The sequence below is a fragment of the Leiobunum rupestre genome, chromosome 10 (genome assembly GCF_980474605.1).
Source record: "Leiobunum rupestre chromosome 10, qqLeiRupe1.1.hap1, whole genome shotgun sequence".
NCBI classification, from domain to species: Eukaryota; Metazoa; Arthropoda; class Arachnida; order Opiliones; family Sclerosomatidae; genus Leiobunum; species Leiobunum rupestre.
In genome coordinates, this window is record NC_143393.1 from 9,639,749 (window position 1) to 9,657,366 (window position 17,618).

The following is a 17,618-nucleotide window of genomic DNA, read 5'->3' on the forward strand; positions in this document are numbered from 1 at the left end:
CCGAATAAATCCACTCCGAGGAGAGGTATTATTACGGTCTTGACCGACTTGTTAACATTTGCCAGGAAATACACGTTTAAAACTTTAATTTATAAATTATCGGTTACTATTTTTTATCGTGGATACCTACCATTAGACGTAGGAGATAGTCAAATAAACCGTAAACTGAGACGATTTAATACTCGATTTAATACTCGATTTAATACTCGATTTAATATTCGATTTAATACTCGACTTAATACTCGATTTAATACTCGATTTAATACTCGATTTAATACTCGATATAATACTCGATTTAAAACTCGTTTTAATACTCGTTTTAATACTCGTTTTAATACTCGTTTTAATTCTCGATTTAATACTCGATTTAATTCTCGATTTAATACTCGATTTAATACTCGATTTAATACTCGATTTAATACTCGAGTTAATTCTCGATTTAATACTCGATTTAATACTCGATTTAATACTCGATTTAATACTCGATTTAATACTCGATTTAATACTAGATTTAATACTAGATTTAATACTCGATTTAATACTCGATTTAATACTCGATTTAATACTAGATTTAATACTAGATTTAATACTAGATTTAATACTCGATTTAATACTCGATTTAATACTAGATTTAATACTCGATTTAATACTCGATTTAATATTTTAATAAAGAAAAAAGCATCAGAGGATTCAAAGTCGTATCGTTATTTTAACCTTGAGAAGTTGAGCCTACTCTTATATCACTTTGGATGTGAGCCAGCGTTTTCGAGGTCGAGGACTAGACGTTGTTTCCAACGTTCACTTTTACGAGAAGACCGTTACTGAGAACGCGCAAGGAGCCACCGCTCTACAATGTCTTCTGTCACTGTCAAATACAATCAGGTAAATCATAATTTAAATGTAATTTTTGTTTTGAACAGTTTTCCTTTCGTTCGAGGTTTGATAGAATAATTATTTTTTGAAGATAAAACTATGATTTGTGTTTTTGTATTTCCCAGGGCATTTTTTGGTAGTTATTGTTTTAATAAATCTTCTACTTGAAAAAGCAACATCTCGAAACCATACAACTTGAAATTTTTTAAATTGGATGGGTTCTGTTTTATTTTGTTAAATTGGAAATAATTTAAGATCTGTTCAGAGCACATTTCTAAATTAGATCATTAATTATTTTATAAAAATTATTTAAAATGGGAGTTTTAAGCAGGGCCGTCTTAAGGTATGGGCTAAAAGGGCTACAGCCCAGGGCCCCCAGCCAGTTTTGGGGCCCCGGAAAGGCCAGCCATACAGCCTCTACTCTAGGGATAAGGGTTTAGTTGGTTAGATATTATTTATGCTCATTTAATATTACATATCTTTTAGTTACGTCTAAAGTAATTTGACTCATCGTCACATTGCGTATCATACGGTAGTAACGGTACCAACAATTTCTAAACCCAGTAAAAATCTTATTTTCAGTAGGCCTATGTTTTACTTTTGAAATTAAAAGTTTTGGTTTGATTATTGTGTAGTTGAATTTAGACAACGGACATAGAAAGGTTGACCGTTGGGGATCGAAAGGTCTTAAAAATAATTTAGCCCAGGGCCCCAAAAGGTCTTAAGGCGGGCCTGGTTTTAAGTTGCATTAGCCATAATTATCAAAATTTATAATGTTTTATAGATTGTTTATCATTTTATGTTATTTGTTACAGTTTCAACATACAACCATTCTTATGTTTTAGTTTGCTTTTAACAATTATTTTTTAGTTTGTGTATTTTGGCTACCAAGATACGAATTAATTAATTAAAAAATGTGCAGGTTTATAGTCGCCTAGTCAGCAAGGAGCAACAAGCACAGCACCCCACACAAGGAGAGCGCAACCCGTCAAAAGTCGTGCATTTTCTTGTGTACAGTTTTTATTGGTTCGACGTTTTAGCGCCTGCTGCCGTCAGAAGGGGAAAATTCGGAAATTGTCTTCCCCCTTTCCATAAAACGTTCAGCATTAAGTTTCGCCCAATGAAATTTGAACATAACACTGCTTAAGCGTGCTTAAAGGCTAGCTGAATTCTCCTTGTGTGGGTTGCTCGGATTGCTCCTAGCTGGTCAGATACTTATTTAATTAAACAACTCGATGATAAGGGAGTTATTACGCCATCTGGTGGCAGAAAACGTTACTAAACATTTTCAGGGTTTCTTCTAAATTCGTGGACATTTTGAAACAATATTCTATCAAGAATTTATTTATTTATACTCGGGGAGAATGAGTCGAGATTATTTTTAGCGTTTCTCCAATTCCACCCGTTGGGGCCCCCGGTATGCTCCTCCGCTTTAATAAATTCAAATAATACTGCAATTTCATTGGTTCTTAATAATTACGTTTTTTCGACGCGATTAACGGTGCTGCGATGACCAAAAAAATAAGACCGCCTCCTTTTTTCCTCCCCCCCCCCCTTAGCGTGACGGGGTTAGGGCCTCAACGTGTCCGTCGATAGTCTGGACATATTCATTTTCCCCGAGGGGCTGATCACTTGTCGTAATCGGTGTACAAGCCTGTAGCTTTGACTGTACTAAAATGATTACGTAACTGATTACAGGTTTGGCACTACCAAAGGCTGTACTCATTTTTGTACTCCCGTAATCGGTGTACAGATTTTTAGGAAGTGGTTAGCCCTTCGATTCTCCCTGAGTATAAATACATTCTTGATTCTATACAACGTCCTTTATAGATATTTATCAACAACGAATTTGTCAACTCCGAATCGGGAAAACTTTTTCCAGTCATCAATCCGTCGACGGCCGAAAAGATATGCGACGTCCACGAAGGCGATAAGGCCGACGTTGACCAAGCGGTGGCTGCGGCCAAAGAGGCCTTCAAACTAGGCTCTCCATGGCGGACTATGGACGCTTCCGCCAGAGGTCGTCTGCTATTTAAACTCGCCGATTTGATCGAGCGAGATGGGGACTATTTGGCCGTAAGTCCGCCTAGACGCCCACTGGCTCTCCGTTTCGTATCCGACCTGCCTTCCATAAGGGATTGTCTCCGTAACGAAGCCAAGGCTTCAGTGGCGTAGCTAGCATGGGTGACACCCGGGGCGGACCGCCCCCCACCCCCCCTAGCGACGCCACTGCAAGGCTTGTGAAAGGTAGGACGGAGACGTTAGGAAGAGCACTGAGCGCCTAACTTTAACCGTTGCCTACGTTATTATAAAGGCCCGTGCACGCCTTACGACCAGGAAAGGGAGGGTACATTTAACGACTCCTGTCTTTGCTTCAAATTAACAATAGGTGGCGCTTATGATCCTTATGAGTTTTAACTTAAGTCTTTAATATTGTGCCATAAGTTTGTCACTTTGGGGAATATTTTTAACTAAGAGATAGTAACGGAGTGACGTCATCACAAGAAAAAAAAATATTTTAACATAGATAAAACTGCTGAAATGACGAACAAAGGACGTTATCTTCTGAAAACAAGGGCTAGAAATCGAAGCTGCTATATTAGGCGCGAAATCGGTAGACTACACACCGGTGCTGCTTATTTAAAAACCTTTTGAAACTCACAATAACTATATGGTATAATGGGAAAGAGTCTAAAAAATACCATAATATATTGGATTGTAATAGTTGAGTATTTTATTTTTAAATTTAATATTTTGCCACAAAATACTACGAAATAGTATTTAAAATAAAATACTAAATAATTTATCAAAAAAGTATTTAAAATAAGATACTAAATACTTTATCAAAAAAGTATTTAAAATAAAATAAATACTTTTTCGAAAAAGTATTTAAAATAAAATACTAAATACTGTATATTTATTTAAAATAGTATTTAAAATAAAATACTAAATATTGAATATGTATTTAAAATAGTATTTAAAATAAAATACTAAATACCAAAACTAAATATTACATACAATATTATTAGTTTTGTAAATACTGAATATGTATTTAAAATGGTATTTAAAATAAAATTCTAAATACTGAATATGTATTTAAAATGGTATTTAAAATAAAATTCTAAATACTGAATATGTATTTAAAATGGTATTTAAAATAAAATTCTAAATACTGAATATGTATTTAAAATAGTATTTAAAATAAAATACTAAATACCAAAACTAAATATTACATACAATATTATTAGTTTTGTAAATACTGAATATGTATTTAAAATGGTATTTAAAATAAAATTCTAAATACTAAATATGTATTTAAAAAAAAATTTTAAATAAAATACTAAATACTGAATATGTATTTAAAATAGTATTTTAAATAAAATACTAAATACTAAATATGTATTTCAAATAGCATTTAAAATAAAATACTAAATACCGAATATGTATTTAAAATACTATCCAACACTGTTGGTTGGTTATTAGATTCGCTGGGTTAGCCAAAGAAGTCAACTACAATCCACAGTCGAGTCACAGTAATTCGACTACCTTCGTAGTTCACTTTATAAACGAAATCTTCCCTTTAACTTTTATTTTTCCAAATTAAAAAACTGCGAGATGGCGAGCGGCGATGCAAAAAATCTTATGTTAGGCTTAGGATATTTTTTCTGCTCGGCTCAAAAATTCATAGTTAGGCCTAAATAAATGAAGAGATTTTTTCCCTTTTACACGGATCATAAAAGTATCTTTCACGTAAAAGCGCTATGTATTAATCGATGGGTCGGACATTTGGCCAAATCCCGTACAAAATTTGGAAAAAAATCCACAAATCCAAAATCCAAGAATTGGCTCCCATAGACTTTGTATGACAAATCCACAATAAAAAATCCTGGATTTTTAAAAAATCCCGTACACAAAACAGGCCGATGTCCGACCCCTCGGTATTAATACTTCCTAGCGAATCACTGAATGGGTTTTATAGAAGCGTCTTCTATTACATCCTAAATTTGTTGTAATGCAACTACTTGCAACGCCATATTTTTAGTGGGACTTAACTATTGAAATCTTGACTTTTCATTGCCTAGACGAGATAACCTAGTGGCCAGAATTGTCGAACTAAAACGCCAGAAATAAACTGGAAGAAATTTCGAGTGCATGGGCCATTATAATAACGTAGGCAACGCGTTAACAATTGGCGAATAACAGTAACTGCTTTTTCTAGAAATTGGAGACGATTAATAATGGGACACCACTTACTCAACAATTGATGAACATTCAAACGGCCGTTAAAGTGATACGCTATTTCGCCGGATACGCCGACAAAATTCACGGAAAAACTATTCCAGCTGGTAATATTTTAATTAAATTAATTTTTGTAAAAAAAACTAAACCTTTTTTAAATTTGAATATTTTGTCAAGATGGCGATGTTTTCTCGATGACCCGAATAGAGCCTGTAGGAGTTTGCGGAATGATTTTACCGGTACGTCGCTTGAATGCTTTCTAAATACCGAAGACGTGCTAAGTCTGTAAATATTTTCCATAAGTGTGTCAGTCAGTTAAAATAATAGGTAGTAGCGACGTAGAATTGTCGTCATATACAAATCGATAAGCGCCTCTAGTGATAATATTTATTTTAAATCTCCAAGTACACTCTCTTCCTATGACGTTAAGGCAAAGATCACCTTTTAGATTTATTTGATCTGAGGTCTCTTAGTAAATATTTAAAGCAAGTGTCGGCTCGACGTGAAGTAGCCCTTTTTTTCAACAGATGTCGCTAGCGTCTAAATTCAAACAAGATACTTAAGCTACTTTATATAAATTTATCTGCAAGAGACACGATATTTATGACTAAAATTGTTTAATTAAAATTTTTCGTTACATTTAAAATTTTGCGAGCTTACGGACCGTAGTTAATCTTCAGTCCAATTCACAAATTGCATATATATATATACAAGAATGTATTTATTTATTATTAAGAAGAATGATTATGTTGCGACAATCGCCGGGCACGTTGAAAGCCTTTCCCCCGTCTCGCGCGGGGGGGGGGAGAAGACAAAACGTCACCGGCGTTTGATTTCCATCGCGTTAGGTGACGTCAATTTTAAGCAGCCAATGAAATACCGGGACTATTCGTTTTTAGTTCCACATCGAGATATATATATATATCGAAGTGGGACTATTGCTATGGATGGATTGTCGTTAAGTGTTGTGTGTTTGTTAGTTCCACATCGAGATATATATATATCGAAGTGGGACTATTGCTATGGATGGATTGTCGTTAAGTGTTGTGTGTTTGTTAGTTCCACATCGAGATATATATATATCGAAGTGGGACTATTGCTATGGATGGATTGTCGTTAAGTGTTGTGTGTTTGTTAGTTCCACATCGAGATATATATATATTGAAGTGGGACTATTGCTATGGATGGATTGTCGTTAAGTGTTGTGTGTTTGTTTGTTTGTTTGGTGTGGAAAGCAACGACACGGCAGATGGCGCTGCGAAAATAATTTGCAGTTTTGGCGAAATCGGGATTCGAACTCACAAACGGCCAGTTAAAAACTTCAAATAAAGACGCCTTTACGCTCTCGGCCACTGGAAGCTTACCTTATTAGTTCGGAACGTCTACTGTATTCTCGTCAGCTTTAGCGACGCGGGGGGAGTTGTCTAGTTAAGTTGTCGAAATTTTCGTCGCATTTTCCGCCTTATTTTACGTATATTTTCGGAGTTTAAGGTCAAGTGAACCTCAAACTTCGCGTCGGGTGGTGGGTGGTGGGCACACTCGCTTAAGATGCCTCGCTCGAAAGTGAGTACACGAATAAACGAGCTCGAAAATTTTAAATGTTCGGGTGGTGAGCAGTGGTAGGTGGGCACACTCGCTTAAGATGCCTCGCTCGAAAGTGAGTACTCGAATAAACGAGCTCGAAAATTTTAAATGTTCGGGTGGTGAGCAGTGGTAGGTGGGCACACTCGCTTAAGATGCCTCGTTCGAAAGTGAGTACTCGAATAAACGAGCTCGAAAATTTTAAATGTTCGGGTGGTGAGCAGTGGTAGGTGGGCACACTCGCTTAAGATGCCTCGTTCGAAAGTGAGTACTCGAATAAACGAGCTCGAACATTTTAAATGCCCTCTTCCCCATATGTACTTATAAATGCTCTAAAAGCCCCACAATGAGATACTTATTTTCTTATTCAAATAAATCAACAAGAGACATTGAAAAACTTCATCACTCGTTACACCACACAAAAGGTTCAAAGACAAACTACGAGTTCAATCCACACCTGACGAACTTCCTTTTGGGTAATAAAAGCAATAATGGAACCATAAAGAAACAATAATAAATTGAAGTCACTATCGGGAGAAGGTATTATATTATTAAGAACACGCGTACGCTTAAACAGTTAAAGCATTGAAGACTCTATTTCCCTTCACACTATTACGTACCGCCATTATTAATTATTGGACTCCCATACTCATCCAAAAACTAGGGGCATTCGGGCATATGTATTTTAAATCTATGAATGTAAATTTTTATTACGATAATCTTTGCCGTATACCATTCGCAAAACTTAGGTATATTAACTTACAAGTTCACGTAAAGACTACCCGTTTATAGCTCTACCACAAATAGATCGAAATTTAAAATATAGCTTTTTGTCAAATTACCTTGCAAGTTAAGTCAAAACCAATATGCATTAATCAAGAATGAATTTATGTACTTAGAATATGGGAGACCAAAAAATCCAAAGCAGTCGGACTTAAGCTTAATTACATTCAAGGGTATCTTTTTTTGAATTTGTGCAATAATAGGAATTTTGGTGTTTGAACCATACCCAAATGTTTGATATAAATTTCCCAAAATAAACATATTTGAATCCCAGTTTAATAATTTCTTTAAATATATTTTTCCACTAATTTCAATAATTTAAAAAAAATTTATGTTTGTCGTGTTTTGCTTACCTATTTCACCTTTGATACTTTACGTCTATCTAACGATAGGAAATCAAATGACCTCAACAGCTTATGAATTGGTTTGCCCACCCGTGTATCCTGAGGGTGGGCGGTGGCCACTCTTTAACAAAGGATGGTAAATAGTATATCTAACTATAGGAAATCACATGGGCTCAACAGTTTTTATATTAGTTTGCCCACCCGGGTCTCCTGATGGTGGGCGGCCTCCACCCTTTCACTTAGGGTGGCAATTTATATATCCAACGATAAGAAATCACAAAGCCTCAAAAGCTTTGTATTAGTTTGCCTGCCTGTGTCTACTAAGGGTGTATGGCTTTGCCCACTCGAATACACTGATGTGGAACTAATATTACGGCCTGGGCTGACTTGTATTTTAAGCGGGGTAGCGTACTGGGGGGATCAACGGGTGGATTGAGAGAAAGGCTAAAAACCGTCTCGACATAGACATTCTCCCTAGGTATAAATAAATACATTCTTGAGAGAGAGAGAGAGAGAGAGAGAGAGAGAGAGAGAGAGAGAGAGAGAGATATATATATATATATATATATATATATATATATATATATATATATATATATATATATATATATATATATAATTTTACCATGATTTTTAAAGCCTTCAATATACATCATTATACTTAAAAGCAGTGGCGGCTCCTGTCTAGTTCCCTTCGCTCGCACTATATGTCGTTAGCGTATTAATCAAAACCAGATGAGTAAGCAACAAAATCTAGTCTAATAGGTGTGGTAAATTGGGAGCTTTTCGTAATCACATGATTATTAACTTATTAAAGACGTGGTTTTGGAAAGCCAATAGATGACACTCAACTCGCCTTTTGTTTAAGTCCCTGAAAGATGCTGCCATCTAGAAGCGCTTTTAGAAGCATATTTGTAAACCTCTTTTTAATTTCGATGATAGAGCCGCCACTGGTTTTAAGCAACATTTTGACCCGAAAGGCGGAACCTCGCGTTGATTGGTTAGTTTGTAAATTTGACACTAACTTAAATTATAGTAATTTTTATCAATATATTTTATTTGCGATATATAATTTAATTATACGTTTTCTGACGACGTTCTACGGTTATACACACTTATTCCTGCCTTCCCGCCCTTCGCTTAAACCCTCCCCACCCCCCCCCCCCCGCGAACTCATATTGAGAATGGGGGCTTAAGGGGGAAACTCCAATGGACGCGCCCAGCAAAATACCGCAAAAAAAAGAGAGTATTGTTTCGCTTTATTGAAGATTAACTTCCTTTTCCATTTAATAGATGGCACCACGGTCTCCAGTAAAGTCTTTTTTTCGAAGAAACGGATAAATTCATTGCATCTCTAATAACAAGAACGTTATCATAATGCAGGGGCAATGATAGATATAGCCTACAATTGCTTTAACACGCGAAATGAAAGGGAACTGACACATTTATGTGTAACATAATTATAAACTTACAATTCCCTTTCCTCATATCTTGTGGGCTTGCCATAGAAACCTCGATAGGTAGCGGCTAAAGCAGACGCTATTAGTTTTTACTCATCGTTATTCGTAAATTTGACTTTACAAATAATGATACTAGAATTACAATATAATTTTTGCATAATTTGCTTATATTTTGATAAATTTATTTAAGAAAATACTTTCTTATGACTTTGATTTGTCTGTAGCAGATGCTAGATCATAGGAGCTACCGTGGAGATAAGCTGGCGCCGTTACGCCACCTAGACTCGTTTTGGTTGCGAATACTCTCCCAAGCGTTAGGGCTTGTTTTGGCTAGGAATATGAAAACTTGGTTTACTTGAATCCTCCTAGGTTTTGGCTAGGTCAAAAACGCCTCGACGGCGAGCTTCGAGGCCAAAAATCCTTGATTGTACGTTACGTATTTGAATGAGCGCTAGTAGAAACCAAGGCTTGAGCCTTAAAAATATTGTTGCAGCGACGCAAATAATCACCGTTAGGCCTAACGACCATTTTTGCGTCGAGCTCGCCGTGGTGGAGTTTTCGCCTTAGTGCCAACTTGGATAAATAATAGTAGTTCCTACCTGGATATATCACTCTATAGTTCCACTTGAATTTTCTAAGCGTTTTTACGGGTTTTGCCTTGTAGAAGGCTACGTGTTACGGGAGTTTCGGAAATTATCCGCTAACTTCACCGAAGCGGCGCTGCTGTCGCAAAAGCCATTTGATGGCCAGGTTTATTTTTCAAGTGATATCTCCAGGTAGGCTACTATTATTAATCCAAGGTGCCAATCAGCCTTTAGGGAAGATGACGCAACAGATAACGCTAGGTCGTAGGGAAATTGAATCTACAACAGATAGTAGCTAAAGCAAGTGTCGGCTCTTTCGTTGCCAGCTGTATTTTTGATAGGGTCTGTGTAACGAAGATGGCTATGATTGCTTAGATCGCCGGGAAGGTGCTTCTATCTATTATCGACTTTCAGAAACGTAATGCCATTTATTTGAAAGTCGACGATTACGTGGTTAAAACATGTGATTGCTGAAAAGCCAATCCGAGCTAAGTTGACTGCGCACGTGATTGCGCAAAGCCAATCAAAGGAAGGGGTACGTCGAGGCACCTACTTTTGAGGGAATAATTTGCTCGCTCAACTGGTTTCAATTTCGACTAAACTCTACGTTAGTGACAACTCTCGCTCGCCAATGATCCTAACCTTAAAATAGGAGCCGACAATTGCTTTAATTTTTACCCACTAACTTTCCGAATCTGTCAATTTCTTCAGTGGAACTTTCCGTTGGTGGTGGCTACAGTCAAGATTGGTCCCGCATTGGCCAGTGGCAACGTAGTGGTGCTGAAACCGGCTGAGCAAACACCCTTGACGGCTTTGTATTTCGCTTCGCTGATCAAAGAAGCTGGATTCCCAGCTGGGGTGGTGAACGTTATCCCCGGTTACGGTCCAACCGCCGGAGCCGCCATCACCGGACACATGGAAGTCGATCTCGTCTCCTTCACCGGCTCTACCCAAGTAAGAAACACCTGTCTTTTCCAAAATACGTCGTTTACATTATCTTAATTCCCGTTAGGTGGGCAAACTGGTGCAAGAAATTGCCGGGCACTCGAATGCCAAAAGAGTTACCTTGGAAATGGGTGGGAAAAGCCCATTGGTTGTCTTCGCGGACGCTGACTGTAAGTTTAAGGTTTCGATTTAGTGTATTGTCAGAAGTTAATAATCTTAAACATTCCATTCCCATTAGTCGCGAATTACCCGCCCCCATTAGGCAAAATTGAAAAACTGCACCAGCACCCACCCAATAAGACACTTTTCTCCACGCCATTGGATGTAAAATATAAAACTTGGGGGATATCATGAATGTATTCATTTCAACCATGAATATCGAACTGCTTTAGGTAGTCTGACCTCAGTCGCTAGGATGGGAGGGGCTTAGCTATCATGACGTCGGTCATGCGCCGCCGCTCAAAAATTGTATTGAAGGGCAACGTTTTGAAACTTGACTATTGTGAGTTGCAGGCTAAGAAAGACAAAATATATAGTACAGTCGGCGCAAGGATACCTCAGACCATTTCCGGCCAGTCGACCGCGCGTAATTTAAATTTGACCACTTTACAGTCAATTTCAAATTTCGTGAGTTTCATCGTTTTTTCGCGCCATCTAGGAACCGAAATTGGAATCTATTTCTTAATTTCATGTTGTCATGAGTTTAATTACTGAATGCAGCTAAAGAAGGTTCGATAATTGAAGCTCCAAATATTTTAAATAGCCCAAGAGGTTACTATAAAAAGCATGATAAAGGTTTATTGTTAACAAGTAAAGATAAAAATATAATTTTAAACGTCTATAGCTCATTAAGACAACTTTACCGCCAAGAAAGCGTGGTAACTATTTTAAAAGAAACTGCCGATTTAACTGGTAAGACGTAGAAATAAATTTACAAAAATAAATAATTATACATACTATTTTATATTTAAGAATGATAGAAATGCCTTATCTTTTAAATTTGCTCGCCACCACAATTATGAAATTAAAAAATAAAGATTCCAATTTCGGTCTCTAGATGGCGCTAAAAGACGGCAAAAAGAGCAAAATTCGAATTTGACCGTAAAATGGCCAAATTCAAATTTCGCGCGGTGGAATGACCGGAAACGATCTGAGGCATCCTTGCGCCGATTGTACTATATATTTTGTCTTTCTTAGCCTGCAACTCACTATATCAATGATTATCAATTGATTTTGTAGTAGTAGAGGTATTTTTCTAAGAATCACTAGTCATTTTCTTCGCCGGTTAAATCGCGCAATTGACGGCTTTTAAAATTCATTTTGCGCGTGAAAATACCTCTACATGTTATGGTCAAAAAAAGCACGCAAAGAAGGCTGTTTGCCCAAGACATGTACCCGTAGTGTCACGCGCTAAAACGTCATTTCAAAATCCGTCAATTAGAGGATCTTAAAATTCATTTGGCGCGTGAAAATACTCCGTCATGTTAGGGTTTAAAAGCGGGTAAATAAGCCTGCTATACCTCACAATGTAAAGGTACTATCACGCGCAAAAACGTAATTTTGAAATCAGGCAATCCCGGAAACGTTTTGTGGATCGAGTCAATGACAAATGTCTGTCTCCTGATTGGCTGAAGTGATTACGTAAAACGCAGAAAGGAACCGCCCATCTCAGCCCCAGAAAGGGTAATGATATAGTTCGATATTCATGGTTGAAATGAATACATTCACGGGGATGTGTAATTATTTATAAATAAAATTTTCCGGAACGTCTGTTGGAAAATTAGTGAGAGCGTGGGAAAATACATAAAATATTTCAAGCGAATAACATATGTTAAGCAAACATCAGAAAACGTGAACGGGGAACTTGTAGAAGGTGTAGGCTGTACATCTAAAGGTATGTCTGCATTCGTACAAGTTTCCACTACACGTTTTATGGCGCTGGCCTAACAAGTGTTAATAGCAGTGTTGGATACTACTCTCTAATTTGTAAAATACCCATTTTACTCTTCCGGTACTACGCAGCTGAACCCAATAAATTAAGCGTTTCAATAAATTCCGCTCTCTTTTTCTTTGCTTCCCTACGCGCATGCGCCAGTCACTGAATAAAATAGTCACTGGTTTATGTTAGTTTTATTTATAAGGCTAAAGTTGATCTCGCGCATGCTTTTTTTTCTTTCAGAAGGCGCGTGCGAAAGTGAACGTCTTCTATATCGAAATATTACGCAGCGCATGCTTTTAAATAAAACTCTTTACAACTATGTCCTGGCCAGGGCCGGATTAATAATATTGGGGGCCCTGTGCAAAATTGAATTTGGGGCCCCTAAAAAAATTCAAACCTTACTTTTTGACTCTATTAACACCAATGTGGTTATAAACTTAAAATGCCAACAGAAACATTCATTTCGAAGATGGGGGCCCCTAACCTCGGGGGCCCCTGTGCCATGGCACACTTGGCACATGCCTTAATACGGCCCTGGTCCTGGCTTCTGCATTACTACTTCTAGGCAAATCGCTGAACAGGTTTTATTTGTGTCTATAGAAAAAATATAGGAGCGACAAACACCAGGAAAACGCAGTTAACCTTTAAACACGCTTACGCAGTGTTGTGTACAAATTTCATGAACGTTTTACGGGCGAGGGAAGACATTTTCCGAATTTCCCCCTTCCGACGGCAGCAGGCGCTATAGCGTCTAACCAATGAAAAATGTACGCTAGTAAATGCACTTCTTTTGACGGGTTGCGTTTTCCTTGTGTGGTGTGCTGTGTTTGTGGCTTCTAGAAATAAAACCTGTAACTTTTATTCAGTGGCCCGCGCATGCGCGTAGGGGAGGAGAGCGTAATTTATTGAAACGCCTCTTGCCTATTTTATGCTTTCGAGCAAATACCATTAGCAGTAAAGAGATAGATAAATAATTATTTCATTAGAGATATGCATTAGATTTATTATAAATTACATTAAGTAATACGTATTTCTAGTGGACGAGGCGGTGGCAGTAGCGCACAACGCCGTTTTCTTCAATCAGGGCCAAGTTTGCTGCGCCGGATCCAGAACTTACGTCGAAGAACCAATTTACGACGAATTCATCCGGAAAAGCCGTGAATTGGCGACGAAACGAGTCGTTGGGGACCCTTCATCGTTGTCCACCGAGCAAGGTCCGCAGATTGACAGCGAACAGTTCCACAAAGTCTTGGAGTTGATTGATTCCGGTAAGACGGAAGGCGCCAAGGTCGAATGCGGCGGAGACCAGTTACCGGGAGCCAAGGGATACTTCGTCCAGCCCACCGTCTTTTCCAACGTCCAAGAGACCATGAGAATCGCCAAGGAGGAAATCTTTGGACCCGTTCAGCAGCTCATTAAGTTCAAAACGTTGGAAGAAGTCATCGAGAAATCGAATAACACCTCCTATGGCTTAGCCGCCGGAGTTTTTACCAAGGATATCAACAAAGCCTTGATGTATTCGAGCGCTGTTAATGCTGGCACTTTGTGGTAAGGGTCCTTAAGGAGAATGACCATGTTGATACGACTTCGTGGTCTAATTTTAATATAGAATAACATCAGGGAACCCAAGAGATACTGCTATGATTTGAATTCTTTAGGATGAAGGAACTTGCTCTCGGAGCATGAGAATGATGAGATTAGGAGCAATGTTAAAATGGTCCTTACATAGTCATTCTACCTCAGTATAAGAAAAAGCCTTGTTAGTCCCTACGTTAAAGCAAGTGTCGGCTCCATCGTTGCCCTCTTGTATTTTTGAGTAGGGTCTATGTAACGAAGATGGCTATGATTGCTTAGATAGCCGGGAAGGTGCTTCCATCTATTATCGACTTTCAAAAACATATTGTCATTTATTTGGAAGTCAACGATTACGTGATTGAAACACGTGATTGCAGAAAAGCCATTCCAAGATAAGTTGACTGCGCACGTGATTACGCAAAGCCAATCAAAGGAAGGGGTACATCGAGGCACCTACTTTTGAGGGAATAATTTGCTTGCTCAACTTGTTTCAATTTCGACTAAACTCTACTTCAGTGACATCTCTCGCTCGCCAATGATACTAACCTTAAGATAGGAGATGACGCTTGCTTTAAAGGATATATAACCTCAGTATTTGGTGTGGAACACCAACGTTTGCAGCTCTGGCCGCTCTTGCCTTTGGCTTTAAAAATGTTTGGCACCCCTGTACATGGTAGTTTGAAAAATTTTCGGGGTCTTCCATAAATATTGTGTTGCAGGTTATATTCCCTTTAAGAATACATTCATGCGCACAGATACATGCAGGGGGGGAAAAACACTATTAATTAGCATTTGGGGCCCCTAAAAAATTTAAGAACTTAATTTTTGACTCTATTAACGCCAATGTGGTTATAAACAAAATATATACCAATAGAATGGAAATAAAACCCCATTTATTTCGAAGATGGGGTATCAGAATATCTGTTACATTCTACTCGTTGATACGGTTTTAAATTTACACCACTAGGGTCAACTGTTTCCTCATGACGACCCCCCAAACGCCATTTGGTGGTTATAAAATGTCCGGGCATGGAAGAGAATTGTAAGTGACTTTGGTTGTATTTTAATATTTAATAATAATAATAAATATAATTATCCAGTGGAGAAGATGCATTGAAGGAGTACACTGAAGTGAAAACCATCACGGTGAAGATCCCTCAGAAAAACTCATAAGAAAATGTTATATTATCTATATGCTAACCACACACTGTTTGTGTCAAAACTAATTATTTTCGATATTTTGCAATATTTTTATTAATATCACCATATGTAACATAATCACTCATAAGTATGTCATAAAAGCATTTTCTTTAATGAAACCTTGTTCACGGGATATAACGTAAATTACGTCACTTACAACTCCGTGACGAAATACGCGTCATCAACTTTACTGATGGGAAACGGAAGTTAGTGAGAATTCCTCGCGCGTTTCTGGCTTTTCCCTTGTCAAGTTTAGCTCGTGCCTCGCGATCACATGATTTCATTTCCATGGTAACCTTTTCAATAGCGCAAGGATTATACGAGTTTTTGCATTTTTGGGTCCGCTTAATGTAGGTTCCGCGTGAAACAAGGTCTCATTGAATTTTTTTCAATGAAAATGTTATACAGAGGCATACTTATGAGTAATTATGTTACATATGATATCACGCATAATGAAATAAAATGTTTAATTCTAAATGAAGCCGAAAACTTTTTTTTTTATATCGAAGTTAAACTTTATTCATATACTCAATACAGGAAATCCAACTGAAAATAATTTATATGTACAGGTATAGATAATTTTCAATTTGGTTTGGTTTAAATCGGATATGTATTCATAAACCTGTGCTCTCTCTCAACAAACGATGTAACAAAGATACTTTACGCGTTCTTGCTAAATTCCTCTTTTTCATTTGGTACTGTTTGTCACAATCATAAGCTTTTTAAAACATTTAATAAGGTTATAGGACAGCGAAAATTTTATTACAAAATGGATTTAAATTTATTTCTTACGTTATTAATTGATACGACTATACTCGAAGTCACTGTTACCTTCGACCACTACGAAAGGCGGAAATAAAGACCGCTAAATAAAGTGATGATTAGTGATCTGTGTGATTAGAGTTAGGTGAAATTTATTGTCTGCCGCTAATACGAAATATGAGCTTGAAAAGGCTTGTAAGAAAAATTGTTTTCATATAAATGTTTTCCCACTTAAAAATTTTATTTAAAGTACCACAACCACCGTCTTTCGTAATAGATCATGGCAGCCCTGTTTTCAAAGATTTTACCGAGGGGTAAGACACTCTGCGAACTCGGTGTACACTGCCGCACCTTTGACAGTGCTAAATGGAACTCTCGAACTCTTGAAAATATGTACCTTTAACAGTACTAAATGCACGAACTCGGTGTACAGATTATCTGAGACTGTCTTATCCCTCGGATTTTACAACTAAGGATTAACGATTGGATAGAAAACGGCTAAATTTTCTACTTAAATTAACAGGATGATTTTTCCACGCGATCTTGATTGCAAAGTCCGTAATTTATAATTTTTATCCGTGTGTGCTCTTATTTGAAAATTGCACCTTTAAAAAATAACGCCATCTATTGATTAGATAATGAAGTTACTTGGATGTTTATTAATCTTAAATGTCGACCGCTTTATTTGTCTCAGGCTCTCAGCGCACTGTCTACCAACCACCTTGACCTATTTCGCACTATTGGTCACGGGTAACATGGATTTCGAGTATAGGCTTCCAATTCCATAGCAACTCCTCTTAGAGTGTCAATAAACTTTAAAAGGGCTATTTACACATTATAGTCGGTTGCTATGACTATTTTGCACTATTACTGGGCTTTCTTGGCAGTAGGATTACGTAAAAGCGTAGCTGCAGAAGGCCTTTTCACAAGAGCCAACATTTTGGCCTATTTTGACTCTTTGAAAGGTTGACCGACGAACGAAACTACTCGTTATTCTTAAACAAATACATCTATTACCACACAAAGTGTCAAGTTATGTAAATAAAGGTGGGCATGATTAATATTTTAATTGAATTTTATCCAATTAAAAGGATGTGTACTAAAATTATTAAATTTAAATATTTTCATTAAGCCTCGGTCACAAAAACCGTCCGTTCTTCAAAACTCGACCAACTCTTTTTTAACAATTCTCACGAGGCAGCTCAGTTTGCCAACAATGTTTTGAAAAAATTTTGTCTGATGCGAATATGCCTTAACAATCTGACGTAGGCCACGACAACTAACGCGTTAAGTTAAGCTGCTGAGGGGTTTAAAACCTCGTGATGTGGTATAA

General features: G+C 37.4%; 1 protein-coding gene across 1 annotated transcript; it reads left to right on the forward strand.

The window, feature by feature from the left end:
* The first annotated feature begins 713 nt into the window (after positions 1 to 713).
* LOC149923591 (aldehyde dehydrogenase 1A1-like) lies at positions 714 to 16,004 on the forward strand. Its single transcript, XM_090161545.1, has 9 exons — positions 714 to 882; positions 2,704 to 2,949; positions 5,093 to 5,219; positions 5,290 to 5,351; positions 10,576 to 10,818; positions 10,877 to 10,979; positions 13,786 to 14,296; positions 15,291 to 15,365; positions 15,424 to 16,004. Exons 1-9 carry the CDS (start codon positions 853 to 855, stop codon positions 15,494 to 15,496), a joined length of 1,470 nt encoding a protein of 489 aa, XP_090017671.1. The 5' UTR covers positions 714 to 852; the 3' UTR covers positions 15,497 to 16,004.
* Positions 16,005 to 17,618: the final 1,614 nt, after the last annotated feature.